We start from the raw sequence: 27501 nt of genomic DNA, 5'->3' as shown, positions 1-27501 counted from the left end.
TAGATTGTTTCAATAAATTTGGTTGGGTCCATCCTTTGCACTCAACAAGCCATGTGTATTATGAAAAGCTAGGCCAAAGCAGGTCACATATTTAACATGTGCAGGTTTTGAAGGTGTTTCTTTTCCTATAGGAGAATAATGGAAATTACACTATGCTATTGCCAGGAATGTATTTTCAGGGTAGAGCATTATATGCACCTTTAGCATTTCAAGGTAGTTCATCGAACACAGCAGGGGCAGATCAACTTTAGATCTGGGCTGAAAATTGGGCTTGGTTTTCTTTTACTCATGCAATAGAAGTGTATAAAGAGAATACATGGTTATCATACTCATTTAATTGATGGTGTGTTTATTTTTATTATCACCAAAAAAATGTATAAGTTGGAATTTGGATGAAAGATACTACTATAAGAAATTTCACATTACATAATACATTGGGCTCAAGTTTCATATTATAACATGTACCAGTTACAAGTATGAATTAGAAACATGTTAATATGTTATGAGCCGCATGTGCTAAAGCAAGCAATTATAATCTCTCATAATATATTGGGCTCCACTATTGTGTATATTATCTTCACGTGTACTCATTATCACCCTTATTTTACTTTAACCAAAGTAGTATATATGATTATGAATGATATATGTAAGAAAAACTTTACCTCAATAATACATAAATACTGAACTATAAAAAATAAAGACGATATCTCGTATATTTGTTATGTGACAATGTTAAGTAGTGTATATGATGGTAATGAATCAACAATTCAAAATGTTTTTCCCCAAAATTTTGATAGCAACTATTAAACTAATTAACTTATTTTATAAAATAGACATATTTGAAGAAAATATTGAATGAAATATTTGAAGAAATTATTAAATGCATGGGAAATCTATAAAGTGGACATGTATATATTGCATAACTCTTGTGCTAAGTAATGAATTTAATATTCATGCGAGGGAGCAGGGAATGAGCATTTCATTCAAACTTGATGTGAGTGATTAAGAACATGCATATAGTTTAAAAGCATCATATAAAGATGGAAGAATATATACCCTGCTACCTGGCACACCTTGTGAAATCACAATGGCTTCCAAAATTTGTTTCCAAAATTTTGTATATAGACAGCATATTTCCTCATGTGCAATATGGAAGGCCAGTTGCTTTGATATTCTAATTCATTATGAGGGCTCTCTAGTGAGTATCCTAACAAATATCGTATAATCCTATTGCAATCTAGAATTTGATGAGTCAGAATAATATAATAATTTATTTTAATGTCATAAAATTATATTATAGTTGTTTATTATATTTTGTATTTCATACCGATACCTCTACCGCGACCACATGAATGTTATCATTATCTGTTATGTATTAAACGATAAACAAAACAAGAAATTATATTCTCTCTATCCTTTTATCTGATTTTATTCACCAAGTAGGCCAAAAGTTTTAAGTAAATACATAATTGATTATCTAACCATAATTTTAATTACCACTATCACCACAACATGCTCTTACTTATTTTGTTGACAAAACATTCATGGTACTTTTGAAGTACTAAACCATGAAATGAATTTAACCGATGCCAAATTTGAATAAACTTTAACCCCCAACATTTTTTCCTTACAAACTAAGCTACATATATGAAGAGAAGTAGATATATAGACACACATGTACAGCTAAGGAATATAGTCGGTTCATATAGACTTTAATTTCTGATTGCTCAGAAATCAGAATGAAAAAATAAAAAATAACTCAAAATAATATAGAAATGAATTGATTAATTAAGCAACTGGTATGTGCAAAAGTGTATAAGATATTTGGTCCATAGAATCAAAAATCAAACGAATGTCACGGCACAAATTATGATAAAGATAGGAAGCAAATATAAATATAATAATTGATAGATTGATATACCCCATGTGATGATGTGAATATTCTCAATTAAGCAATAAGGAGATAAAGAAAAAAGAATGGCATGTGAATCTGACTCAATCCACCTTAGATTGCCGTTGGTTTTAAACAACCTAGGCACCAAAAAGAGAGAGCCTATATGTATTTTTGTACTTATAAAAGATATCTTTTCACTTTTGTCTGTAAAGAATTAATTCTTCAGAAGTTATAGTTACTTCTCCCAATAAGTGTCGCTTCAAAAATTGAACATTCGACTTTGAAAATCCGATGGATCTTAAGTCACTATATCAACATCATCTTGATTTGCCAAAAAAGAAGAAAAGAAAAAACTTTTTTTTGTTTAATCAAAAGTATTTTTAATGTAGCCAATCTTATTTAAATTCAAAGCCATTCACATTATGGAAAAACTTCAACTATTTCTTTTATTTACTTAGTTACTTCGGTCATCTTTTGTTTTCTTATATCGCCTGTACTTTGATTCATTTTAACAAATAAGGCAGCAGTTGAAGACAAGAAGGTTCCCAACTAAAACGGGTATATAATTATTCATGAGTTAATGAAAAAAAGAATGTATGAACTATTAATCAATTTTATATATTGTCATTATATTATTTATCATTCATGTTTAATTATTTTTTATTCTTCAATAAAAATAATACAAATAAATAGTACATAATATATTATCAATATATAAATCTTTATATTATACTAACGATATACATATATTATACTCTCATAATATATCTGCTAATGACTTTTTACATTATCATCCTATTATTTAATGTCCATGTCTTAATATTCATTATTTTTTATATTATCAAGATATTATTTATAATGTAATATTTATACATTAATAGTGTAAAAATTTATATACAAATAATCTATTATTCATTATTCATTTATATTATTTTTTATTTAAGTAATAATTATAATTGTAAATGATAAATAGTGACAATATAAAAACTTTTACACAATCAATATATATGTTTTCCTCTATTATATGATGTTCTTATCCTATACATTTGATATATCAAATTTCAGAGTGAAAGTATTTTGAATTAAGAAAGGGATAGTTTTAGCAATAAATTATGAGTGTAAAATATATATTAATAGTGTAAAAATTTATACACATACAAATTTTATTAACTACCATTAATTTATATTATATTTTCTAAAAAATCAACAATAATTAAAAATCAATAATAAATAATACAATAATAATATATAAATTTTATATATTATTAGTACATATATCTTTTTCTCATATTATTACAAAAATTAAAAAAGAAGAGATTGAATTTAATGTTAGAAATTAAATAAAAGAAGTTAAATATTATATATTTTTAGAACGTTAAAAATTACACGTTTCATAGAGTGTGAAATGAGAATCTTATTGATAGTGGAGAAACAATCTAATTCATATCACTTCTAGGCGTGAGATCAAATACTAGTTGAGTTCAATTTTATTGATTTTATTAAGTAATAAGTAAAGTATTGAGTTCAATTTTTTTTCATGATTGAAACTTCTTGTTTGGAAGTGAGTAAGGTGGATGATTCTCCTTTGAACGATGGATACATAAGGTCAATCACATTAAATAATAGAGTCTAGTATCTATCTATATCTATAGACATTATAAAAATTTACATACTAATAGTCCATATATATATATATATATATATATATATATATATATATATATATATATATATATTAGGAGATACATTATTCTCTTTTTATATTGTTGTTGCATCATTCATTTTTAATCATATTCATTTTTTCAGAAAAAGTAATTCAAATAAACAATAGAAGATGTACTAACTTTGTATACATCTTTACACTCTCAGTAAATAGATTTAATACTCATATATTATTTGTTATTTATTTGTATTATTTTTACGTAAAAGTCAATAATAGTTAAAATAAATTATATAATGATAGTGTAAAAAAACTTACTCCATTGTCACATCTATATCTTTTTTCTAAAAATAATCCTGTTTTATGACCGTTAGGATACACATGGTTAAAATAACCTTTCTTGTATCATTATTTCATCGGCTGTTTTGTCAAAGCCAAGTTTTCCTATCGAACCTCACACCTAAAGTTGAAACCTCCCTGACACTTGTCCATTTCTAGAAAAGTGGATTATTATTTCCATGTGTAATGTCCTTACAAATATCTTATTTTATGTTTCTGACTAATTAAATTTTAACAATTAATACAAAAAGTTATTTTTAATGAATGTAATAAAATTTAATTAGTCTATAATATAGAATGAGATATCATTACAAATTATTAGTTTTCCTTTCACAAGGAGATAAACAGAGAGAAGGAGATGCACAAAGAACAATATTCCAACTCAAACATATTTGTAGAGTTCCACTGCGAATGTGCCCAAAAATATTGGGGGAATATGATAAAGCCGAATGGAGTGCCTAATTGAATTTGAAAGAGTGACGTAAAAGTGTTAAACTTATCTTTAATTTAAAAAGATCCAATCATCAAGTACATAACATTTATCACTATAAACTCTCATTGCAATTGTTTCCATAGCTAGACGAGGAATTATTGGATGGTCTAAAATATCAACACCCATTACTTATAGTTTTTTTTTCCAACTCTTATGATGAGTATTTAGTGGTGGTGATGCATGTGGTACTACCAAATCATTTATCTAGAATCAAACCATGTTAATCTTAGACAATCTAATATTTCTTGCATTTAATATGTATATATTGACAGTGTAAGTATTTTTTATATTGTTAGCAAATCATCATTCATTCATATGTTAATTATTATTGACTTTCAAACAAAAATCATTCAAATTATTGATGAATGTTATACTGATACTTTAAAAAACTTTACACTAAGTGTTATAGATTATAAACTCATATCTCTTGCCTTTTAAATATTTATTTGGAAGAAAGTCCTTGTCTTGAGTGTTAGTGGTTACTTGTTGTTAGCTATTGCTTGCTATCCACGTGTCTAAATCTTAGAGTAATAATTAACAAATAGTGTTTTTTTATTATATAAAAAAGGCTTAATTTGTTTCTTCAAAACACATAAAATGGGTCACCTAATCTTTGACCCCCTCACAATTAACCAATATGAGTGGAATAACCTTATATATAAAACAATGATTTAGAAAACTAAGTCTTCATATTCAAATTTATTTGCCTCCTACACTAGAGTGAGTGAAAGCCCAAAAGAAGAGGCTTTGTGATGTTGTTTGCATTTTAGCATCAAGAGATTTATTTGTTGAAGTGAAGGTATCACCATTGATCTTAATTAATTAAAAACTGATTAAAAAATTATTCTTATATTATGAAAGGACAATACTAGTGCATATATAAGAATTTGGAAATGGAAGGGGTGCAAGCTAAGTCACAAGTCAAGTGTTTATCTGTTTATAGTTGTATTAAGTCATGTAAATAGTTAAATTGTTAGTATTAATTTTACAGATATTATGAATCTTATATCTATATTTCAGCTCAACCTAAATGTGAATGAATGTAGTATTACAATTTTGCTTTGACTAACTTGAAATTGCCTAAAACGATTAACTATAAGATATTGATATTACATATATACTCAATCATACTCAATTTGAGTCAATTAAGCACAAATCTAATCATTAGGAGTAAAAAAGTTCCTAGAAAAGATCATGAGATTAAAACAAATTTCACAATTATTGTCTCTTTCATATCCTTAACAAAATAAATCAAAGTTTATCATTTAATTCCATACTCTAAAAATACTTTGACTTTAATAAATATTTTTTTAAGGTATATCATTTTTTACCACGCAAAGATCAATGCTCTATACATTTGTCATAATAATTTAAAAGGAAAACTAAGAAATTTGATAAGTGATTGTTCATGCATTCAATTACATGTCTCAAATAAGAGGAAATATGGAAAAGAAAACATCTTCAAAATCTCATATAAGTTCCTTTTCAAATCCTAGAAGGCTAGAACTATATTAAAATTTGTTATAAATATAATTTCTTATAAATATAATTGCTTACAATGAAAAACTAAAATTAAAAATGTGAGAATTAAATTGGTAAACTAGATGTAACTTATGTAAGTAATTGCAAATAAATGCGCCAAGAATCCAATATCCAACCAAATTGAATAACTCCATAAAATAGAAGAGACCAATGAACCAAAGAGACAAAAAGAGGAAAACAAATCCAAAATAAGTAATTGATAATATTGAACAAAATTGGTTGAGAATTAAAATATCATAATCAAATCACTTAAACTCATAAATAAGTAAAAAAAACATACCATGAATTCTGTTATTATTATTAATTAAAAAAACAAATTCAATCCATGTATAATAACAAAAAAATATTTATTACCATTTAAATCCTATAAATATCATAAAATATTTAATTTGATAAGCAATACGTGTGGGTCCCATTTTCACACACAGATTCAAATAAAAGGCATTGCTTTCTCTTTTATATATTATTACACACTCTCACTCTCTCTCTACAATTTTTAGAGAGAGAATTAACAAACACTCACATTTTTTCACTTTTCATTCTATTGCCTTCTCTTAAATCTTAATCTTTCTTTTCCAATTTTCATTTTTTTTGTTATTTTTCTTTGAAATTATTTTATCATAATGTCTGCAGCATCTGCTCCCTCTTCTCCGCCGGCTTCAAACACCACCGCTCCTCCGCCGTCAACACCCTCTGCACCACCACCTGATACTCCCTCTGCGGCCCCACCTGATACTCCCTCTGCGCCACCACCGGCGACTCCCTCTGCGCCACCACCGGCGACTCCATCTGCACCACCACCGGCTACGCCTTCTGCGCCTCCACCGGCAACTCCATCTGCATCACCGCCTGCTCCAACCACTCCGTCAACCTCACCACCAGCTCCAACCACCCCATCAACCTCTCCACCGTCTCCATCTCCGCCATCACTTTCACCTCCATCTCCAGGCGGCGGTAAAATTACTCCGGCACCACCGTCTCGATTCTCCCCACCACCTCCACATTCCCCTTCCACCCCGAAAACCCCATCTTCGTCTAAGTCTCCACCGTCGCGGCCGCCATCATCCGGATCGGGCATTTCCACCGGATTGGTGGTCGGAATCGCCGCTGGAGCGGTGGCGGTGGTGCTAGTGCTAAGCATTTTGTGCATATGTTGCAGAAAAAAGAAGAGAAGACGCGATGAAGAACTATACTATCCTCCTCCACCACAACACCAACATCAACAAAAAGGTGATACCTTTGATTTCATTTGTGTCTGTTCTTTGTTTTTACACACATGGGGTTTTGTTTTCTTTCAATTATATTCATTTTATCAATATATTATTGCATAATATGTATTTGGGAAATTGGGTGCAATTTTCTTAATGTTTTTTCTACCTTATAATTATAAGGCCTTAATCTTTCTATAAAAAAATACCCACGGAGATTTTTCCCTTGAAAAATATAAAATTTCAATGTTTGGTCCGAAAAAATCTCATGCATGTTCAATATATAATTTTCACTTTAAAGTTTAAACTTTAGGATAGTTTAGTATCTATCAATACCTGCATTTGAGATTTTTAGGATTGACTTTAGATTCTTTCAATTTTTTACAAAATCAAATGTGTCCCTGTTTTTTTAGGGACCGATTTAGGCTTTGTACTAATATGTGTGTATTCTTTTTTTGTGATGAATCCCTGTGATATGAAAAACAAAAACCTATCACTTATAATGCAGATTGTTATCAACTATATAGATCTAAGTGCAAATATTTTCATTTTTTAACTATTTGTTTTAGTTCAATCTTAGCAATTAAGTTATTCTTTATTGGAGAAAAATGGATCCTTACTTTATGTTTTGCTGGTAATCTTCGGAGGTATTGGACTCTAATGTTGTTAGTATTATGATTCTTCTGATGCTGATTTTTTCCACAATTGACAGTTGACCCATATGGCGCCCCCCCACATCAATGGCAATACAATGCTCCCCCACCTTCAGACCATGTAGTTCCGGTGATGCCTAAGCCGTCTCCTATGCCTCCTCTTGCATCAACTGGACAATCGTCCCAAATTTATGTTCCTGCTCAACCTCCGCCACCTCCACCTTTTGTTAGCAGCAGTGTCGAGTCTGGTTCAAACTATTCAGCTGGTGAACCACATCCACCACCTTCTCCAGCACTTTCATTGGGCTTCATTAAGAGCACATTTTTATATGAGGAGTTGCTGTCTGCGACTGATGGCTTCTCTAATGCCAACCTCCTTGGATCAGGTGGGTTCGGTTATGTGCACAGAGGAATTCTTCCCAACGGAAAGGAGGTTGCTGTTAAGCAACTTAAGGCCGGAAGCGGGCAAGGGGAGCGTGAATTTCAAGCCGAAGTTGAGATAATTAGCCGTGTTCACCATAAACACCTTGTTTCTTTGGTGGGATACTGCATCAATGGGACCCGTAGGCTGCTTGTTTATGAATTTGTTCCCAACAATACATTGGAATTCCATTTACATGGTACATATCTGGTTTTAGCTTTCTGTTTGGAAAAGTCATTCTAAAATACAATGTCGGTGGTCCGTTCATTGATGGCTATTTGAACTGTAGGAAAGGGGAGACCTACCATGGATTGGTCCACAAGACTGCGAATTGCTTTAGGATCTGCAAAAGGACTGGCATATCTTCATGAGGATTGTATGTGCTGTTCGTCTGATTTTTTATTTCATTTGTGAACCAAATGTTGTTGAATTGTAATTATCGTTTCTTTCAGGTCATCCTAAGATCATCCATCGTGATATCAAAGCTGCTAACATCCTTCTGGACTTCAAGTTTGAAGCCAAGGTATGTTCTGTTATGTGTCGCCTTATTAGCAATTATTGAAGTTATAAAAATAACTTCTCATTGTCTACTTCAATTAGTCTGATTAATGTGATTTATCTGTCTTCCCATTACTATCTATCCTTTAAAGGTGGCTTTGGTAGTGTTAGTAAACCCTTCTAAATGCATTTGTGATTTTTAGATTAATTCAGTATCAGTTGTTCACTTTTGACAGGTTGCTGATTTTGGGCTTGCAAAGATTGCTTCTGAAGTCAACACTCATGTTTCCACTCGAGTGATGGGGACTTTTGGGTAGGAACAAACTTCATTCTATGTATCTTTTCAAGAGCCTTAGATATCTTAACGAAAAATAGTTTCTTCAAGTCCATTTTTAATAGATTAAGTCCTTAGGTGTGACTAGGATATTCTTTAACGATTTGTCCTGACACAGAGATAGTACGTCGTAGCTCAAAGCCTCAAACTTTCAAGTGAACTTGTGTTTTTTTGCTATGCCATGTGTTATTGTCGTCAATTTTTAATGGAGGTATCACTGTCAACTAAGGTTGATGAGCAAAACAAAAATTATTATGCTGTTTGACACTATATATATAACTTAAAATTTTGCCTCATCAGTTATTCATCAATTACTGCTTACAGGTATCTTGCTCCAGAGTATGCTTCTACTGGAAAACTGACGGACAAATCTGATGTGTTCTCCTATGGAGTCATGCTTCTTGAGTTAATAACTGGAAGACGGCCAGTTGATATACATCATAACTACGCGGAGGACAGTTTGGTAGACTGGGTAAGTGTTATTATGCTCCTCTTTTTGGGGCCTAAATGTTATTTGCAACAATAAATTCATTGACATGTGTATATTCATAAAATATTGAATATAGAAGATAGGTTTATGTGTTTCTTTTTTTTATTAAGGGAGAACAAGGTCGAGCAGCTATTAATTAACTGAATCCATCTTTATTGTCACAGGCTAGGCCTGTGCTCACACGTTCTTTGGAAGAAGATGATTTTGATTCTCTGATTGACCCAAGGCTCCAGAATGAATTTAATCGGGATGATCTGGCTCGGATGGTGGCATGTGCTGCAGCTTGCATACGTTATTCAGCAAAACGTCGACCAAGGATGAGCCAGGTAAAGAAGTTTTTGTCATCTGTTGTCATGTATTAGAGCATCTTATTTTATGGTATATTTGGAATGAAAAATATTGAACCATAACCTCACAATAGTTACACTTTTTATATAGCTGACACCAAGTGTCTAGGTTAGGTTCTAATCAGATCAAGTGTAGGTTGTATAATGGATTTAATTGACAACAAACTAAATTCGATAATATGATTATGAAACACTAATTTGAATTTTCTGCTATATGCAAAAATCTTTCTATTAACACTCGTGACGATACACTACAGGTTGTGCGTGCTCTGGAAGGAGTTGTGTCTCTAGAAGATCTTAATGATGGAACTAGACCTGGACACAGCACTGCATACAGTTCTTATGGTAGCTCAGATTACGACACTTCGCAATACAAGGAGGACATGAAAAAGTTCCGAAAAGCGGCACTTGAGGGAACCCAGGAGTATGGTGCTAGCAGTGGGTACAGTGCGCCAACAAGCGAGTATGGTTTATACCCATCTGGCTCAAGCAATGAAGGGCAGAGCCGCCAAACCACCAGAGAAATGGAAATGAATATGGTGAAGAATGCCCAAGTTTTCAGTAGTGGGAAACCTTGAACCTTGAACAATTGTTTACTTGTATAAAAATCCTTATCATTGGTCTTTTTACCTTTGTCATTTTGATTATTTGACTGACATGTATGGAGAGTTACTTGCCAATTATTCTTACTCACAATTGATAATCTTTTTAGTTGTATTTATCAGAGTATACAACAAAATAACACAGTTCAATGCTTCCATTTTTTTGTTTAATTCAGCTTAAGGATTTGAAACTAAATGCATCAACATTGTTGTCCATTTTGTAAGCAGGTTGGTTTTGCTCGTGTGTTAATATCATTTTTTTGCAAGGCCGGTATCTTTTACATTTTGGTAAGGAACTAATCCCTTTTGGGGTCCGTGGTTGTCCCTCTCAACACCTTTTGGTCAATCTGAAAATCTAACGGGTCTTTATATTAATAGACCAATGTCTTGTTGGTAAGTCATTTAGTTTGAATCTAAAAAACAAACTGTCTTTATTTAACCTAATGATTTGTTAAAGCAAACAAGGAGTTGCACTTGCATAGACATTGTACTGTCCTAGCTTTGAATCGGTGGGATTATTTAATCACTTTTTAAGGCAATGTTTGGAACACAAACACTACCATGTCTTGTTTTAAGGGATTCAAAATATTCTATTTTTTAATCTCATATCCTACATTAAAATATCTGTAATGTTTCATGTCCCTTAATTCGAAGATTATATTTTCAAATCCTAGAAATAGATCTTTTTAAAGATACTTTCTTTAGACCTTACTAGATAGAGTTACCTAGTATCACTATTTTAAAGGTGTTTTAAAATACACCAAATATGCACCAACTTGCATGTTCTATTTTCATTTATGTGTAACGGAACCTAATAAAGCAAGTTCATGTATGCCAAATAATGAAAAACATATACCTTTTAGAAACACGCAAAGCATTTGTCACATGCATAGAATCATTAAGAAAAAGACAACTACAAACTAGCTGGTTATTATTCAGTTTATTAATAGGAGAGAATTAGGACTTGCAATAAAACCCCACACGGAAGAAAATGTCATAGTGCACATGGATGTAATCATGTTCCACTTTATACGGAAAACATATTTTGGAGTTTTTATATATACATAGTTGCAAATTACAAAAACTATATATTAAAAGTGTTATAGGATAACTCGATCATATCTCAAGACAAATAATCGTGTCTCTATAATTTCAGTTATAGAGGCACATACAGCTAGGCTATGCCCTGTGAGGCATGGGCAATGTTTCTCAATCAGTTTGTTGAGAGTTTGTTGTTAAATTTTTTTTATTAAGTATTTTTCCTTTTGATGTATAAATATCATCATTATATTCATCTTTTAGCATCAATAATGAATCAATGAGATGTGTTATTCGGTGTAACAAAAATTTGTTCTTATTGTTCATTCATTCTTTTTCTTTTTTCTTTAAACATTTGTTTCTTATCTTTTTTGGATTCTAGGAGCATTGTTATGGCCGCTACCTACCTTTCATAATATATATACATAGTTGCAAATTACATAAACTTTATATATTTTAAATAATGACTTAAAAATTCAAAATGAACATTTAGTGATTATTTAGTATTTCTTGGTCTTTTTTAAGTCCAGCCTTGGATGTAATGAAAAATACACAAGAGAACAAAATTGACTTATGATCATAAATTTGAACTAAGTGTTGATATCATGATCAGAACATAAATTATACAATTATGAAAAGGAAAATTAGTTAGAGTGAATAAATCAAGATGAAGAAATGACAGAAAATAGCAGTATTCTACAGAGTGGATTTCAATCTTTTGACTATTGACCACCATTTTGAACCCAAAGTTGCATGCTACGAATTTAAATGAGTGTAGCAAAAATTGAACACCGACTATTAATGATTAATTTAAGCAACCACTTCTAATTATCTCTTTTTCTCTACTCACTTCCTCTCTGGCTACCTAAAACTAATCAATTCAATAAAAAAATAGGCAACCAAACTTGCATATAACTTTACCAAATTAAATTGCATAATCAACGGATATGACAATAAGATTAATGCAAAAATGAAAAAGTCCTTTCAAAGGTATAATATAAATATACTTACCAATATTATATTGTAAGAAAATAACATATATTACTTATAAATTAATTATTAATAAATTTTGTGAAACATAAGCTTGGCCAATGAAGTATTAGAAATAAATAAATAAATATTAGTCACGAAAAAAAGAGGATATATAATCATTATAGTCAACCAATGACATCACTCTGACCTGCTTGAAACTTCCATAAAGGGGTCAATCATTTTTCCTCCAACTCAATTTACCCTTCCACTTTAAAATTTTGATGTTATTTTGGGTACATAAATAATGTTACAAGTATATTTTAAGAAATCACCATTATAGAAAGAATATGGAAAACAATAATTTAAGAATTCCCTTAAGGTACAAGTACGTTTAAGAAATAATGTTATTATTGAAAGAATATGGAAAACAATTTTGAGGAATAAGGATCCGTTTGCAAATACAAATATGAATTCAAGAGACAATTGTGAATGAGAAAGATATTAACAGTCTAAGTCACTCATAAGAGACCTTAGTTGAATAGGTGAATTTTTTAGTATCCTTGAAAAATGTTGGTTTTGTTTGAAAGGAAATATACAAAATATGAAAATATTTGTATAGTCAAATGTATTTATTTCTTCACATAAAAAATTTGTGTTAGGGATGCTTTTATTTTATTTTAGAAAAAGAAATTAGTAGAACTTATACCCATTGAATAAAATTTGTTGATAGACTTGCACTGTATTTGGTTCACAAAATAAAAATTGGATAAATATATGATGTGGAAAAAGTTACTAGAAAATATGATATTGTTTTAATTGTTTAATAAGAAAGAAAATGGAAAGAAAGTAAATTGTTTTATTAAAATGATATTGACATGCATTTGGAGTTTTAGAGAATTAGTGATGTTTTTTAGCTACGACAATATTTATAAATTTTTATACTGATAATGTATATATATCACATTTTATTATGAAGGCAAATTCCTTCACCAAATTAAATTTATAAATTAAATAAAAATAATAACAAAACAGCGGTTAGGGCGTTTAGGTTTGATGTGCACTCAAATAAGATAAGAGTTGTTGAGTCGAGCTGTCTCTAGTAACAGAGGAAAGAAAAAGCAGAACTTTTTCAGCACCCCACTTATCTGGTAATGCTTAATATTCTCTCTTTTTCAATTCCTTGTTTCTGTTTCATATTATTTAATAATCTAATATATTGTATTTAATTTTCTTCATTTTCAGTGAACTACAAGGGACCCCTCAAGTGCAATAAAAGTGTTGCATGTTTGTCACTCACTCATAGTCATGGTATATTCTAAATTATAGAATGATGCTATGCATTTTGTTCACATATAAAATTGTATTACTTCACATTTTCTGTATTTCTTCAATGCCTGTTAGAGCTTTGTTCAATAATCTATGATTTTGTGGTAAACCAGTGTTGAATCTGTCTTTTCATGCTTGTGACATGGATGATCAATGATATTTCTTATTTGATAACATTTTATGAATGTTATAGGGCCTATTTGGTTAAAGAAAATGTTTTATGTTTTCATTAAAATTACATAAATGCCACTCCATTTTCATTCTGTTTCTGTTCTCAATCTGCCTGCATTTTTGTAGTCATTAACGAAATCAGAGTAGAAAAAAATAAAATAATTTCATAAATCCGAAAACCCTTTGTTATTGTGACAACAAAAAACCTAAGTTATCCGCTCGAATACGAGTTGTATTCTGGAGTAGTTATGGCATAAGCAATTATTTGTTTTGATACATTGGATGCTGTCTAATGTCATGTGTTAACACAGTCATTAACAACTACTGGTGCTTTCACAAGAACTATTATAGAAATTAATCATCAACTTTTGGCATTTTTGAAACAGGAACACCACCAGTATAAGAACAACCAAACAAAATCGAGCTATATTAATCAATCTCCATGTCGCGTCTGCAATGGGAACAACAGTTGTAAAATTGTTTATTCAAAAACAAAATCAATGCATATTTTGATCCAAAGGGGGAAGCCACAGGAAGCCGAGGCCATCTTCAATAGATTAACAGAAGAAGGACATAGGCCAACTCTTGTAACATACATAACTCTTGTGTCCGCCTTGTCCAGCCAGAAGGATTTCAAGTCCATTCCTTTACTTCTTTCTAAAGTAGAAGAGGTTGGCATGAAGCCTGATGCGAAGCTTTTCGATGCCATGATCTATGCTTTTGCTGATTCTGGCAAGGTAGACGAAGCCATGAAAATCTTTCAAAAAATGAAGGAGCGTGATTGTACACCTATAATTCGTACATATAACACCCTTATCAGAGGATTTGGAAGGGTTGGAAGACCTTATGAATCTTTGAAATTGCTAGAGATGATGGAGGAGGAAACTTATTTGAAACCTAATGATAGAACATATAATCATCTCGTCCAAGCCTTGTGTACAAATAAGAAACTAGAAGAGGCATGGAACGTCGTGAATAAGATGGAGGCCTCTGGCATGCAACCTGATGTTGTTACATACAACATGCTGGCGACGGCTTATTCTCGTTATGGTGAGACTGAGAAAGCTGAAAGGTTGATATTAATTATGCGGGACAAAGAAGTGCAGCCTGACGAGCAAACTTGTGGTATCATAGTAAGTGGTTATTGCAAGGAAGGAAATATGGCAGCTGCAGTGAGGTTTCTATACAGAATGAAGGAGCTTGGTGTGCATCCAAATGTTATAGTTTTCAACTTTCTTATCAAAGGTTATTTGGACAATACAGACATGGATGGAGTAGCTGAAGTGAGTTCTAATATCTTATACTTATAAAAGATCAGTATATTTTGAGTGCATTGACTTAATAAAAAGTGAACAATATATTTCACCTTTCTCAGACACCTCAATAAACATGTCTGACACTTGGACACCTCTGAAAGTGATGGATAGTTTAAGACCAAGGGTCTTTTCTTTTTGCTTCCACTTTTTCATTGAACAAGCTGAAGGAACGTAACCCAGTATCCATACAAATACTTTAAGACAGCTTTAACCGAACAAAAAAATTAGAGGAATCATCTTTTGTTTGCTCATTTTATGTTTATATAACTTCGTTATATGATTATTTAGTGTCCTGTATTGTGATGCAAATATGTAGCTTACAAATGAAAATTGGTCAGGTTTCGAAATTGATGAATGAATCTGGGATCAAACCAAATGTTGTCACTTACAGCATACTGGCAACGGCTTATTCTCAGAATGGTGAGACTGAGAGAGCTGAAAGGTTGATACTAAATATGCAGGACAACAAAGTGCAGCCTGATGAACAAACTTGTGGTATCATAGTAAGTGGTTATTGTAAGGAAGGCAATATGACGAATGCTTTGAGGTTTCTATATAGAATGAAGGATCTGAGATTGCGTCCAAATGTTGTAATTCTAACCTCTCTTATCAAAGGATATTTAGAAAACAAAGACGCAAATGGAGTTGCTGAGGTGAGTTCTGATATCTTTTACATTTCATGTGATTTTTTTTGTGTGCATTAATTACTACTCGTTGAGGTTTAGTTTGTTAAATCTTCTGAATCTTATGGATACATGAAAACCATGGGTCTTTTCTTTTTCTTCCTCCACTTATTTTGGCTAATGCATAACTACAATAGCAGGATAAATATTTTGTTGTCTGTTAATTTTATATTTGTACGCTGTTGGTTTGTATGCTATAATTATTCAGTTCATGTATTATGATAGAATTACAAACTTACAAATGAGAAATGGCCAGGTGCTGACATTGATGAAGGAATTTGGGATCAAACCAGATATGATAACATATAGCATCATCATGAATGCATGGAGTTCAGAAGGGCTTATGGAGAATTGCGAGGAGCTTTTCAATGAAATGGTGATGGCTGGGATAGAACCTGACATCCATGCTTATAGCATCCTTGCAAAAGGCTATGTATGTGCTAGACAGCCGAATAAAGCGGAGGCTCTACTGAGTTCTATGAGCAAATATGGTGTGAAACCAAATGTTGTGATATTCGACACCATCATCAGTGGATGGTGTTCGGTTGGCAAAATGGACGATGCTGTGAGACTTTATGAAAAAATGCATGAAATGAGAATTCCCTCAGGTTTGAAAACGTATGAAACTTTAATATGCGGGTATGGAAAAGCAAAACAGCCATGGAAAGCAGAAGAATTACTTATGACTATGGAAGAGAAGGGTATTCATCCTGAAACAACCACCATGCAACTGGTTGCTGATGCTTGGCGTGCCACTGGTTCCTTTATTGATGCTGACCGAATACTAAATGATACAAAAGCAGATGTAAATTTCAGAATCCATAAGGTAGCAGTACAGAACATGGAGAAGACATCTAAGACACATAGAAATAGTGCTTCACCATCTAATTTTGTACTACCAATAAACCCAGAAAGAGCTGCTAATGGAAGCATAAGAAGCCGTAGGAAGATGATAGTCAAAGCATTTGACAGTATGCAGAATGCTGCTGCCATTTCCATAGGTTCAGGTTCATTTAGGGTACAGCCTTTGATTATATGTAGGCAACAAACTCCAGACCAATTTGTTAGGCCTTTCATTGGTGGTTGTAGAAAAAGTGGTGCCAATATACTTAGGAGCTGACTTTCAGCTGAATGATGTGATTTAACAAAAACAACAATGGTTCTTGAACTACAATTTTGGGACATCAAAGAAGACATCTATGGTTTTCCTCTAAAATTTGATAGTGGAGTTGCATAGGTAACCTAAAAAGGCAAGAGAATGTAATAGCTTTGTATCATGTATTAGAGAAAGATGTTGGATTCTGATATTCAAATAATGTAACTCGAAACAAAATTCTTGTGCATTGATTTATATGTTAATGAAAATGAAAAGTTAGTTAGTGGAATGCCTATCTGAGTCAGTAGATCTTACTTTTTGTACAACAAAATGATGGTGTATGTTGACAAATCTCAATGAAGTACCTCATTGATCAGAAGTAAAAGAGCTTACACCTAGAATTAAGGAAAATTAAACAAAGCTTCTCCTGTGAACTGATTAAAAATAAAGAAGATTTAAAAATAAAGAAGATTTAAAAATAAGCTCTAATTTATGGAATGATTTTCCTGAGAACACACATCACAAGTCAAGAATGAAACACAGACATATAAATCAATAATCTTGACAACTACATATACTTTAAGATGTGGTTGAAACTAATTGATTACAATTAAATAATCCCCACCCTGCTTCTTTCTCAAGGATTGACCAAAGTAGTTAAAAAGAATTTTAAATGCATGTCATTACCCAAACTATATTTTTAAATGAAGGCTAAATTCTACAATCTGTTGCACAAACCAATGTTACACATGCCATCAGAATCTAACACTTTCCCAGCAACCAAAATGTACATTCATTACTTGCATTCTCAACACGCAATGATTACATTTTCATTCTGATGGATCCATATGATGCCAAGGCATTATTATGACAAAAAAGTGCTATAACCCTTCACTCTCAGCTTCTGTTGTGTCTGCTTATATTCCCTGGGATGATGCCTGAATCAATCGTTTGTAGGGTCTGTGGCATTGACATGCCTCCAGAAACCACAATTTCTGCAAATTTTCAAATAAATTAAACATAGCATATGTTATAAGGACAAAACTCAGGTACAATTCTTTAGTTACTTTTGGTGTTCACCAAATATAATATGTAATCAAGTGTATATGCAACTATTATTGCTGACTCACCCCCTGGCCCTTCAATAGTTATCTGTTGTTGTACTGTGGTGCAAACTAAATAAATAAGGTTCTTTGACTTCTGTAATTGAAGACTTTCAATAATTGTAACAACCCGAATTACTCACCAATTCCTTCACGTACTGATAAGTTAGGCCTAATGACATCCTTGGTGTTGACAAGAAATATATCACCAATATAAAGATGGTTGGTTGGAACATAGACACAGCATAGCTCCTCGTCTCCAGAATAGTTCTGTAAAAAATTAATAAATAAATAAAACTAACTTCAGCATGTAATGGTGAATGAAACATTGATAAACACAGATAACTTTCCAGTTATATCTTACAAGCAAGACATAGATTATCATACTATCAACAAGCATGAAACAATAAAATATTCAAAATTATTTCGTGCCTGATTGACACAGCTCCATAAAAAATAACCGAAATTACAGTAATGATGAACTATTAAAGTAGGGAGCATCATGGCATAAAAGACAAACTCCAATTCAAGCAATCTTAAATGCCACCAAACAGAGAAGTTGCTTAGAAACCTGAAGGACAACAGATGAGGTGATGAATCCAAATGCATATTCACCAATACGTGGATGTCGAATGATGGCTACTTCTTTGAAGGCTTGTGTATTTTGATCTGTGAAAATACACATCAACACAAACTGTTCTCACCCAATGAAGAAAATGATGGTATCACAATTAAGAAAAATATTTTGCAAAAAACACACACCTGGTGAGATAGCGGCACTAATCTGCTTGGAGGCATTATAAATATGGCGAACAAGTGGCATTCGCTTGATAAACCACTCCCCAAGGCCCAGGACAGAGGCACCCAACCATGATGACATGAAAACCCCAACCAAGAAGATGAAAGTTATGGAAGTTATGAATCCAAGACCTGACAAAGAAGTATTAGCAAATAATGTCAACATGTTTAATGCATTACAGAAAAACATAGTTGATGGTATATCTATTATCAATACAATTAACTGAATTAGCTTTGTTGCTCAATTGTTCACTTCATTTTGCAATAACACTACCCCACAAGATCAGAAAAGCGAAAATAGAAAAACATAAATAAAATAATACCATTGAAAGAAAAATGTTAAAATCTACATCCAATAAACTAAATAGATATATTCTTAGCAGCATCATGCAAAAAAAAATTTATTTTTTACAAGACAAACTTAGTTGTTGATCACAGACAAGCAAAAATTACACAGATTCACAGAGAAGAAGACTTTTGTTATGCACAACTTTCCATTAGTAAAGGTTAATAGTGAACTACCATAAAATAGAAGCACTCACCAAAAACTTCAATACCGAGTTGAGCATAGATGGGGGAAAAGAATCCATCCACGAAATGAATGAACCACCATGTTATATAGAAGGTGATTGCAATCGGAAAGAGAATAACACTACAAAAGAACAAGCAGCAAGCTATCATCAATACACAATAGCAGAGAAACAAACTACCTCATAAGTTTGAAAAGGCCAAAGCAACCAAAGGTCGTAATAAATTCAGGTGATCATGAGGCAGAAACGTAACTCTGAAAAACATGGATGTGTACAGGCAGAGAGATAGGTGCAGGAAAATTTTGAAGCAAGTATCTTTGATGACCTGATTTTATCTTCTTTTTAAACAAGTAATATGATCACAATGAGTTTATTACACATATTTGTTATAATCACCTAGGGAATAGTCATAAGAGGACTATAAATTAGTTAGTTGGTTCATCAACTGATTTGGAGATTTATGGTCCAGATTCTAGAACACTAGAAGCAAAGAGGGTGAGCCTTGATGCAACAGTAAGGTTGTTGCTTAGTGACCAAGAAGTCACAAGATCAAATCCTGGAAACAGCTACTCCACTTACGGAGGTAAGACTGCATATATTTACCCTTCCTAAGCTTATAAGATGGGAGCCTCGTGCATTTGGCCGGCCTATTCTAGAATCTAGACACCATGAACTATTATGCACTGTCACTTTCAGTTCGTGACACAGACACCATGAACACCAGGGTGCTAGTAGAAAATTGGAAAAAAATGTAGACGAATTTTATATCAGAGATTTTTAATAATTTAAAGAGCCTAAAGCTGTAAAAGACATTTCTTTAGGAAACATAAATAGGTAATAAAATAACACAGTACTATAAAATCAATGGCTTGAATAGCAAGATATTGGATTGAAGAAAGAATTGTGCACCATCCGGTCATAAACTTCTTTGATGCCCAGCTCCTAACAACTTTGATAAAAGTCTACAAAATTGGCAGAAACGAGAAATAACAATCTGTCAGACAAATACTTACAAGGCAGAGATAATCCTCATACGTAACTAAAAGAGTGAGATAAACCTTCTTCAGCACGCAAAATCATCCAAAAATAAAAGGTGCATTCACTTCAAATATATATGAATGCAAGTCATGACTGCCCCATCATAAACCTTATTGCTAGCACCACAATGCTTCACTCTGTTTCTAATTGTGGCATCAATCAATTTCATACATCATGTATACTAGCCGAAACAGTTATCTACTTAAAATCTTCCCCTATATAGAATTTAAGCACTGCTCACTATTTTGCAAAACCAAATTGTTGGTGCTAAAAAACATAGCATTAGTTCAGGCATGCTGTGAAATCAAAAGAAAAAAATATTCCCTTATTGGTTCATCTATTAACAACAACAAAAATTCCAATCCAGGTAAAAAACTAAACTTTCAAGTAAATCACCTAAACCAACATCCAGATTAATCAAATTGAAGGAAAAAAACACAAAATAGATTTATGAAAATTGGATTTCATGACTCAATGAAATCCCTAATTCAGTTGAAGCAAGAGATAAATCACCTCATTGCCAGAATGATGAGAAAGAGAGGAAGAAGACGAGGACTTAGAGAAGGTAGCGCCACCGTCGCCGGCGGAATCAGCGACGGGGACGAGAAGCTCTCGATCTCTGTCTCTAGTAGCCATTATGATTTGGGATTTTTCATCGTCCATTAAGCGACGCCGTTTTGAAGTTCGCAACGCAAAGCTATTGCTACTGTTCGCTTCTGTAACAGTGTCTGTTTAGTCTCTCTGAGAAATCGAAACTGCAATATACTCTTCAAACTTTGATTGGTCTTCTTTCCTCTTTACTTATTTATTATTTTGTATTTATTGCTAATAATAATTGTTATTTAATTTTTTAAATATAAAAAGTCAAAGTTAGTTCAGATAAGGTGTGCTAATAGAGAGAATGATATAATGATTTACCATATTTACATACATATTTCAAAACAGACAATAATTATAATATTCAATGTTAATAATTATAATATTGAATGACATAAGAAAATTGGGGATTAAGTGTGGGTATTGATTTTTAGGCCAAATTCATGTTGGATTTTAGACCAATGCATCTCTTGTCAAATGACATGCTTATAACATTTAGTGATCGTTATGTTTTAGAAAAATGCTAATTATAGTTCCAAAACTATTATGTAAGTGAAGTGGTGAGGGACATGGTAATTTTGGAGGACAAGAAAAGTGAAAATATATTTTTAATTTCGATTAGTTATCCTCTTATTTAAAAAAATTAAATGAAATAAATAAAACAATAGATTATTATAAAATAGAGTTTTTAATTCTTATTTGTTTTTATAAATATTACTATTTTCTAATTATTTTCCCTACAAAAATCAATTTGCAAATGACAACAATAATGGCATAGCCCAAATTTAAGCTACTATGCTCTCCTGTTTTATCAATTAGTTATTTGGATTAAGTTTTATCAGTAATTTTAAGTCATAACATAATCATACATTAAATTCTAATAATGTTAATGAGTATCTTAAAAACATTATTCAAGGAATATAAAATATATTTCTAGGTTGAAAACCGTTGTTTTAATACATTGGGATGTGTTGAATGAATTCAATAACACATTTTTTTATCCCTAAACAATATCCTTAAAATATTTACTCTTAAGGCAATTTTCAACTTATAAAAGGATATGTTGCCATTTTAGTTTTATTATCTTAATTTTTAGTCATATTTGAAGCCTTCATGTATTATACATTAAATATAATAATTGGTGAACATTAGTCAATTAAAAAATTGACCCTCCTTAACTATATAACCAATGGAGACATTGAGATACTAGTCATTAAAATCTATTGGGTTAAAGATAACATAGATAAAATAAAAAAATTGGGAGTGAAGGACAAAAAGTGCTTAGTGCATAGTGTTGGTTTTTGAGGAGAGCATATACGTAGTGAGCACGCGTAAACAGCCTATTATTATATACAGATCAAGTAACACCATTATTCTACAACACATTACATGCATCACAATGCATTCTTGTTATGAAGTAGGCAATGTACTAAAAAATATTAATAAATAGTAATGTATGAAAGTTACAACAGATAAGCATTAACAATGATTCTACTCTCTAGCACATTTTCAATTGCTTCAAATTAACATATAAGACCAAAGAATGCACATTAAATAAACAAAATGTACTTGTATTATAACTTGTCACAGCAAAATTATGCAGCCAAAGGGTTCAACTCTTCTATCTTGTATTAATTTAATCAGATCTTATCTACATTATGAAGATATATGGTTGATATCTAAAGGCTTATATCCATTTGTCTCAAAAAGATGTAATCATAAATTTACAATTACCTCTTCAATTAATGCACTAAAAACTAAGTTCTCTACTTCATTCACAACTTGTTCAGCTTCATTTGCAGAATATCCATGCCTCCAACCTGAGTTCCATATTCCATTTATCATTCCAATATTGCACTTCATATCTCTCTCCATCATTGCATAGATACTATCTGATGCAGCGCGTTTGTTCCGGGAATTTTTTCCACTGTAAGATGTCAGATTCTTAATGGCATTATGGATTTCTTCAACCAAATTGCTTAAAGAGGTGAGTATTCTTGAAGAATTCCCTGCATAAGTTAGGGATATGGGGCAAACTAGTTGTGACTCTTGAAAGCTTTTACGCTCAGTTAGTTCATTTGCGCAATCCAAGTAGAGTCTGGCATTGGCTATTCCATTAGTTTCATTTTTTTGTAGGTTCCTAGGACAATCCAAGTCAAGGTTGAGGAGCTCCTCCGCATGGCCGATAAATGATTGATTCGTTAACAACAAATATTTCACCTCAGACCCCTCCTTGTCAGGCTTGTGATCGGTTTCACTTTCATAGCGATTGATGCTGTCATGAGATTCCTCTGCCGGGATAGCGTCATCTTCATGCCCAGACTTCAGCATCAAATTATTATCACCTGAACAACTATGGACCTGCTTATTATCTTCTGCAATATGTCAAAAGGGTGAAATAAGTCGCATAACCAGTTACTTCATTACTTATGAAGAGGCTACTGACTTGGGGGACGTTTGGAAGAGCTTATAAAGAGTTTATTTTGACTTATCTTATCATACAAGCATATTGAAATAAGCTAAAAAGAGCTTGTAGAAGGGTCATAAGCTGTAATGTGACAAACTCTTATTGCGCTTCTTGAATGAACGATTAATTAAACTATTCCAAGGCACCCTTGTATTCAGTGTAAAAATGTATGCACTGCTATCAATCATTTAACTTTAATATGTGGCATAAGTGATAACTCGAGAAACTTACCTACAACATTATTTGCAAAGGCATCTACTTCATGCTCGATTGTGAGATCATCTGCTATTGTAGTAATGATTCTAATCTCAGTGCAATCATCTTCACAAGAAACATCAATAATCTTTTCTTCTCCTACTTCTCTTATTTGTTCATCCTGTGCAGAAGAATAGCGAGTTAAAACATTGAAGGACTTGCTTCATTCATAGATTACATAATCCAAACTCTATTTTCAATTTCTAATATACTACATTCCATATGGACAAAATATGAGAGTAAAAGTAGACTTACAACTGGCTTAGCTGCTTCAGGCTCAGCAAGAGGCCTTTGCTTCTTCATCTGAATCTTTTTCTGCTCCTTCGAAATAATAATTTTTTGATTCTTCGGCTTTGAGGTGGTGTTTGAAGCAGTGCTCTTTCTGGAGGGAATATCATTCTTGTAAATTCTGGACCTACTTTGTGGCTTCCTCGACTTTGTAGAGCTGGTTTCTCCTTGATCTTGAGATTTTGTCATAATCTTAGGCTTCAAGATTGCCTTTTCTGGTAGCTTTCCGCTAATGGTTCTCAACTTAGCTTTTTTATCATCTTTTTCACTTGCCAGTGGCTGTAATTTGTGACTAGCATGACTATGCAATTTTAACTTGCCTCTTGAATCCCTTACATTTTCCACAGGCTTGATTTCTTTTTCATCCAGATCCACAACCTCTTTGACACGCTTAGTTCTTTCCTCTTTGGTAAGCCTATTGGATGCATATTCTTCCATTTCTTTTCCTGTGTTGATGGAACCTTCTCTTGGTTTGAATGTTTTGGAAGGAACTGCTTTTGCTTTTAGTTTTCTATGGGATAACTCTTCTGAAGGAACTGGCTCACGGATTGGTACAAATTCCCGGTATGCAGCATACCGAGGTTTCATGAGTACAATGGGTGGTAAATCATCAAACTGTCTGGAATGGAGATCGCTGAAATTATGATGGACCTGAAATTTGGGCTCTCTTACAGGACTCTTCTTCAGAAGTCCACTGTAATGAGTAGTCCCAAGAATTTCTCTCACGGTCTTGTATCCTTCGGGATTAACCTTCCCAGCAATAGAATTATTATTTCTTACCTTGGGCAAATCTATCTCAAATACAGGTCTCTTGTGATTCTGAATCTTTTGACTCTCCAACTGCTTTAGCATAACAGCTGGACATGATCTTGCAGGGGCTTCTTCTAAACCCATCAGCCTTGCAACCAGACTCGGTCTACATTCCTTTGTTGAAGTTGATGGTGAAAAAGAAAAATCAGAAAGCCTTTCAGTTTGAACACCAAAAGATTGGCTTGAGTTTGTAGACGGAAATTCTGATGCTGAATCCAATGCTTGAGTGCTCGCTGTTCTTGGAAATACATTTTGTCTAACCAAACTCTCTTTAATCACTTTCTTAAGTTCCTCAGTGCAACTACTTGAAGAACCATCAGCTGAAGACGAAGGCCTTTGTGTTCTATCAATCATCCTTTTATCAATTCTGCCTCTTTCGGATTTCTCATTCTGCCTTCTCTTCAAACGAGCCAAATTTTGCGAAGCTTCTTGCACCTTGTGAAGCATCACTAGAGATTCTTGAAGATCAAGAGCTCCTTTCAACAAATCCTTTGCTATATCTTCAGACCCTCCATCATAACTCCGCCCTCTAGACCATGAACCAATCACGTTGTTCAACCTTTGAGCCCCTCTTGATACCTCCATAAGCTGCAAAGATGATGGATCAAAAGACTTTTCTGTTGACCCTTTTGAGAGCCCCTCCTCTTTGTCCGGTTTGCTTGTCATTGATGTTTGAGTCTCTAAGTTTTCGGCCGGCCTCCGGCCTTTTGTCTTGTCCTTCATTTTCTTAGAACTGGTCCTGTATCTCCTTATTGTACCACACTCAACTACTCCTTTTGGATCATCACATGTCATGAATGGTTTATACATGATTGAGTCCTGAGGTGTATTCTGCCACACAGATTTGAAATTTCATCAACAAACTAAGAGGTTAATTATTTATTCTGACAAATAACAACGAAAAGAAACACCAATTTTGTTATTAAAAATCACATAGAATACTTACATGGCCTTGTTCTCTTGGATCTCACAGTTTGTCTGCATCAGACAAAAGAATCCCTATTTGTCCCACTGAAACATATACAATTAGTTAATCAGTCCCCATCAAAATAATAATCCCATTTAATAAGCACATAAATCAAGATTTATATAAACAAAGATAAAAGCCTATATCATTAGCCTATGAATTTTGAATATTGAACTCTTTGCTTAGGTTCCCAATTAGATTCTTGAAGCATACACACCCCCAGAGAGAAAGATCTGTAAGCAACTCTCCACCGAAATCAGAAAAGGAAATAAGAGGGGAATTGAAAATGATGCCAAAAAATGAACTTTAGTTACACAAAATCATAATTTTCATGATTAAATTGTCAAGCTGAAATATTTTTGTGATATTTGTCCAAATTTCCATTTCAGATAATAAAAATTTATACTTTTTTTGCTCATTCTCTTCCACAAAATTGATGAAACCACACATTCACTATTCTCAATTTCCATCTTCAAAAACCCACAAAACATAAAACAAAATGCAACAGTTAAAACTAGAATCACAAAAGCTTATAACCCGTGGTTTCACACAACACTTACCCTTGTTTCTATTTTCAGCTTTTAATCCCAGCAACCTTAAAAACATAAAAACTGATGAAACCAATCAGAAAACGACAGTCTTATGGTGAAGTAGTGAAGACCCAAGATAGTTAGATCCAAAAAGAATTACTTTTTATGAGAAGGTTAAGAAAGTAAGAACAACACTAAACTAAATGAGTTTCCAAAATAGGAAGATTAGATGAAATACTATAGTTGTTTTGTTAAATGGGTAGGTTCATGTTGCTGAGACAATGAGATCCATGAAAAGATTATGGAAGTGAGAAATGGGAGCATGTTGGTGCAGAATGGTAAAGAATCAAAGCTGTGTCAAAGGCAAAAGAGGGAAAGGAAAAAAGGTAGTGTCAGTCATCACAGAAATGAAAACCAGAAATTGGAAAAAGGTGATTTTATGAGCTACTTTATTTTATAGAAATGTATCAACTATCATGCATTAATGATGATAAAAATATATATCAAATCAATAGTGAAGGATTCAACGATTATTATAAAATTTACATCAATAGTATATAAATATTATATTTTTTATAGTCTTTTAATTAGATATTTTCAATTTAATTTAAATTGATTGAACTTTTTGCATATGCTACCACTCAATTAGAAAGAGATTAATCTTACATAATACAATGACATATTTAAGTGTAAGCTTCTCTCAATAATTGCATAGATATGGTTAACCTCATACTTAATGGCTCAAATCCCATATTAATAAATTAGGTGGAGTCTCACATTATTTAAAATTCAGTGTTATATAGAAAAATTGAGCTAATTAGTGAAAGAAAACTAAATCATGAAGCCAGTTACCATTATGAAATATGGAGATTGCATAGGTCATAAGGAAAACTAATTAACATTTAATTACATATATTGCTATCATAGTAAGTATGATTGACTTTATAATATGCCAACTAAATGCTAGCATTCATGATTTTGATAAAATATGCATTGATATAGTTAGTATCAAATATTAAATGGAACGGTGCTTCC

The 27501-nt window shown here is 32.4% G+C and overlaps 4 protein-coding genes across 9 annotated transcripts; 2 read left to right on the top strand and 2 right to left on the bottom strand.

The window, feature by feature from the left end:
• Positions 6408 to 10639, top strand: LOC109358639 (proline-rich receptor-like protein kinase PERK1). The gene is made up of 8 exons (XM_019602991.1): positions 6408 to 7158; positions 7849 to 8409; positions 8500 to 8586; positions 8663 to 8733; positions 8945 to 9021; positions 9367 to 9514; positions 9697 to 9858; positions 10137 to 10639. Exons 1-8 carry the CDS (start codon positions 6552 to 6554, stop codon positions 10455 to 10457), a joined length of 2034 nt encoding a protein of 677 aa, XP_019458536.1. The 5' UTR covers positions 6408 to 6551; the 3' UTR covers positions 10458 to 10639.
• LOC109358604 (pentatricopeptide repeat-containing protein At5g21222-like) lies at positions 13727 to 17320 on the top strand. The gene is made up of 4 exons (XM_019602930.1): positions 13727 to 13799; positions 14375 to 15271; positions 15643 to 15957; positions 16244 to 17320. The coding sequence occupies exons 1-4, from the start codon at positions 13797 to 13799 to the stop codon at positions 17105 to 17107; spliced, it is 2079 nt and encodes a 692-aa protein (XP_019458475.1). The 5' UTR covers positions 13727 to 13796; the 3' UTR covers positions 17108 to 17320.
• On the bottom strand, positions 17610 to 21317 carry LOC109358605 (protein LIKE COV 1-like). The gene is made up of 7 exons (XM_019602931.1): positions 21066 to 21317; positions 20424 to 20476; positions 19527 to 19636; positions 18949 to 19116; positions 18758 to 18855; positions 18330 to 18456; positions 17610 to 18078 (listed from the first exon to the last, which is right to left on the bottom strand). The coding sequence occupies exons 1-7, from the start codon at positions 21213 to 21215 to the stop codon at positions 17981 to 17983; spliced, it is 804 nt and encodes a 267-aa protein (XP_019458476.1). The 5' UTR covers positions 21216 to 21317; the 3' UTR covers positions 17610 to 17980.
• LOC109358677 lies at positions 22745 to 26889 on the bottom strand. 6 transcript variants are annotated; one of them, XM_019603057.1, is made up of 6 exons: positions 26497 to 26889; positions 25916 to 25980; positions 24127 to 25800; positions 23848 to 23992; positions 23489 to 23524; positions 22745 to 23458 (listed from the first exon to the last, which is right to left on the bottom strand). In XM_019603057.1, the coding sequence occupies exons 3-6, from the start codon at positions 25777 to 25779 to the stop codon at positions 22866 to 22868; spliced, it is 2427 nt and encodes an 808-aa protein (XP_019458602.1). In that variant the 5' UTR covers positions 25780 to 25800; positions 25916 to 25980; positions 26497 to 26889; the 3' UTR covers positions 22745 to 22865. The 6 variants fall into 6 exon arrangements, with proteins under 6 accessions (XP_019458602.1, XP_019458599.1, XP_019458597.1 ...); XM_019603054.1 differs by having other exon boundaries at positions 22745 to 23524; positions 26497 to 26531; positions 26667 to 26889; XM_019603053.1 differs by having other exon boundaries at positions 22748 to 22818; positions 22856 to 23524.

The sequence above is a fragment of the Lupinus angustifolius genome, chromosome LG10 (genome assembly GCF_001865875.1).
Source record: "Lupinus angustifolius cultivar Tanjil chromosome LG10, LupAngTanjil_v1.0, whole genome shotgun sequence".
NCBI lineage: Eukaryota > Viridiplantae > Streptophyta > Magnoliopsida > Fabales > Fabaceae > Lupinus > Lupinus angustifolius.
This window is presented reverse-complemented; position numbering and strand designations above follow the sequence as displayed.

What these genes read in the sequence shown, in the direction of transcription:
- LOC109358639 (XM_019602991.1), top strand. Translation starts at nt 6,552, where the DNA reads ATGTCTGCAGCATCTGCTCCCTCTTCTCCGCCGGCTTCAAACACCACC. An exon ending in ACACCAACATCAACAAAAAG is followed by an intron (nt 7,159 to 7,848) that starts GTGATACCTTTG and finishes CACAATTGACAG; the next exon opens with TTGACCCATATGGCGCCCCC. An exon ending in GGCATATCTTCATGAGGATT is followed by an intron (nt 8,587 to 8,662) that starts GTATGTGCTGTT and finishes CGTTTCTTTCAG; the next exon opens with GTCATCCTAAGATCATCCAT.
- LOC109358677 (XM_019603052.1), bottom strand. Translation starts at nt 25,779, where the DNA reads ATGTATAAACCATTCATGACATGTGATGATCCAAAAGGAGTAGTTGAG. An exon ending in CTGAAGCAGCTAAGCCAGTT is followed by an intron (nt 23,993 to 24,126) that starts GTAAGTCTACTT and finishes TCTTCTGCACAG; the next exon opens with GATGAACAAATAAGAGAAGT. An exon ending in CTTTGCAAATAATGTTGTAG is followed by an intron (nt 23,525 to 23,847) that starts GTAAGTTTCTCG and finishes GACATATTGCAG; the next exon opens with AAGATAATAAGCAGGTCCAT.
- LOC109358604 (XM_019602930.1), top strand. An exon ending in ACATGGATGGAGTAGCTGAA is followed by an intron (nt 15,272 to 15,642) that starts GTGAGTTCTAAT and finishes AAAATTGGTCAG; the next exon opens with GTTTCGAAATTGATGAATGA. An exon ending in ACGCAAATGGAGTTGCTGAG is followed by an intron (nt 15,958 to 16,243) that starts GTGAGTTCTGAT and finishes AGAAATGGCCAG; the next exon opens with GTGCTGACATTGATGAAGGA.
- LOC109358605 (XM_019602931.1), bottom strand. Translation starts at nt 21,215, where the DNA reads ATGGACGATGAAAAATCCCAAATCATAATGGCTACTAGAGACAGAGAT. An exon ending in TAGTGCCGCTATCTCACCAG is followed by an intron (nt 18,856 to 18,948) that starts GTGTGTGTTTTT and finishes GTATTTTCACAG; the next exon opens with ATCAAAATACACAAGCCTTC. An exon ending in ATCAGTACGTGAAGGAATTG is followed by an intron (nt 18,079 to 18,329) that starts GTGAGTAATTCG and finishes GAAAATTTGCAG; the next exon opens with AAATTGTGGTTTCTGGAGGC.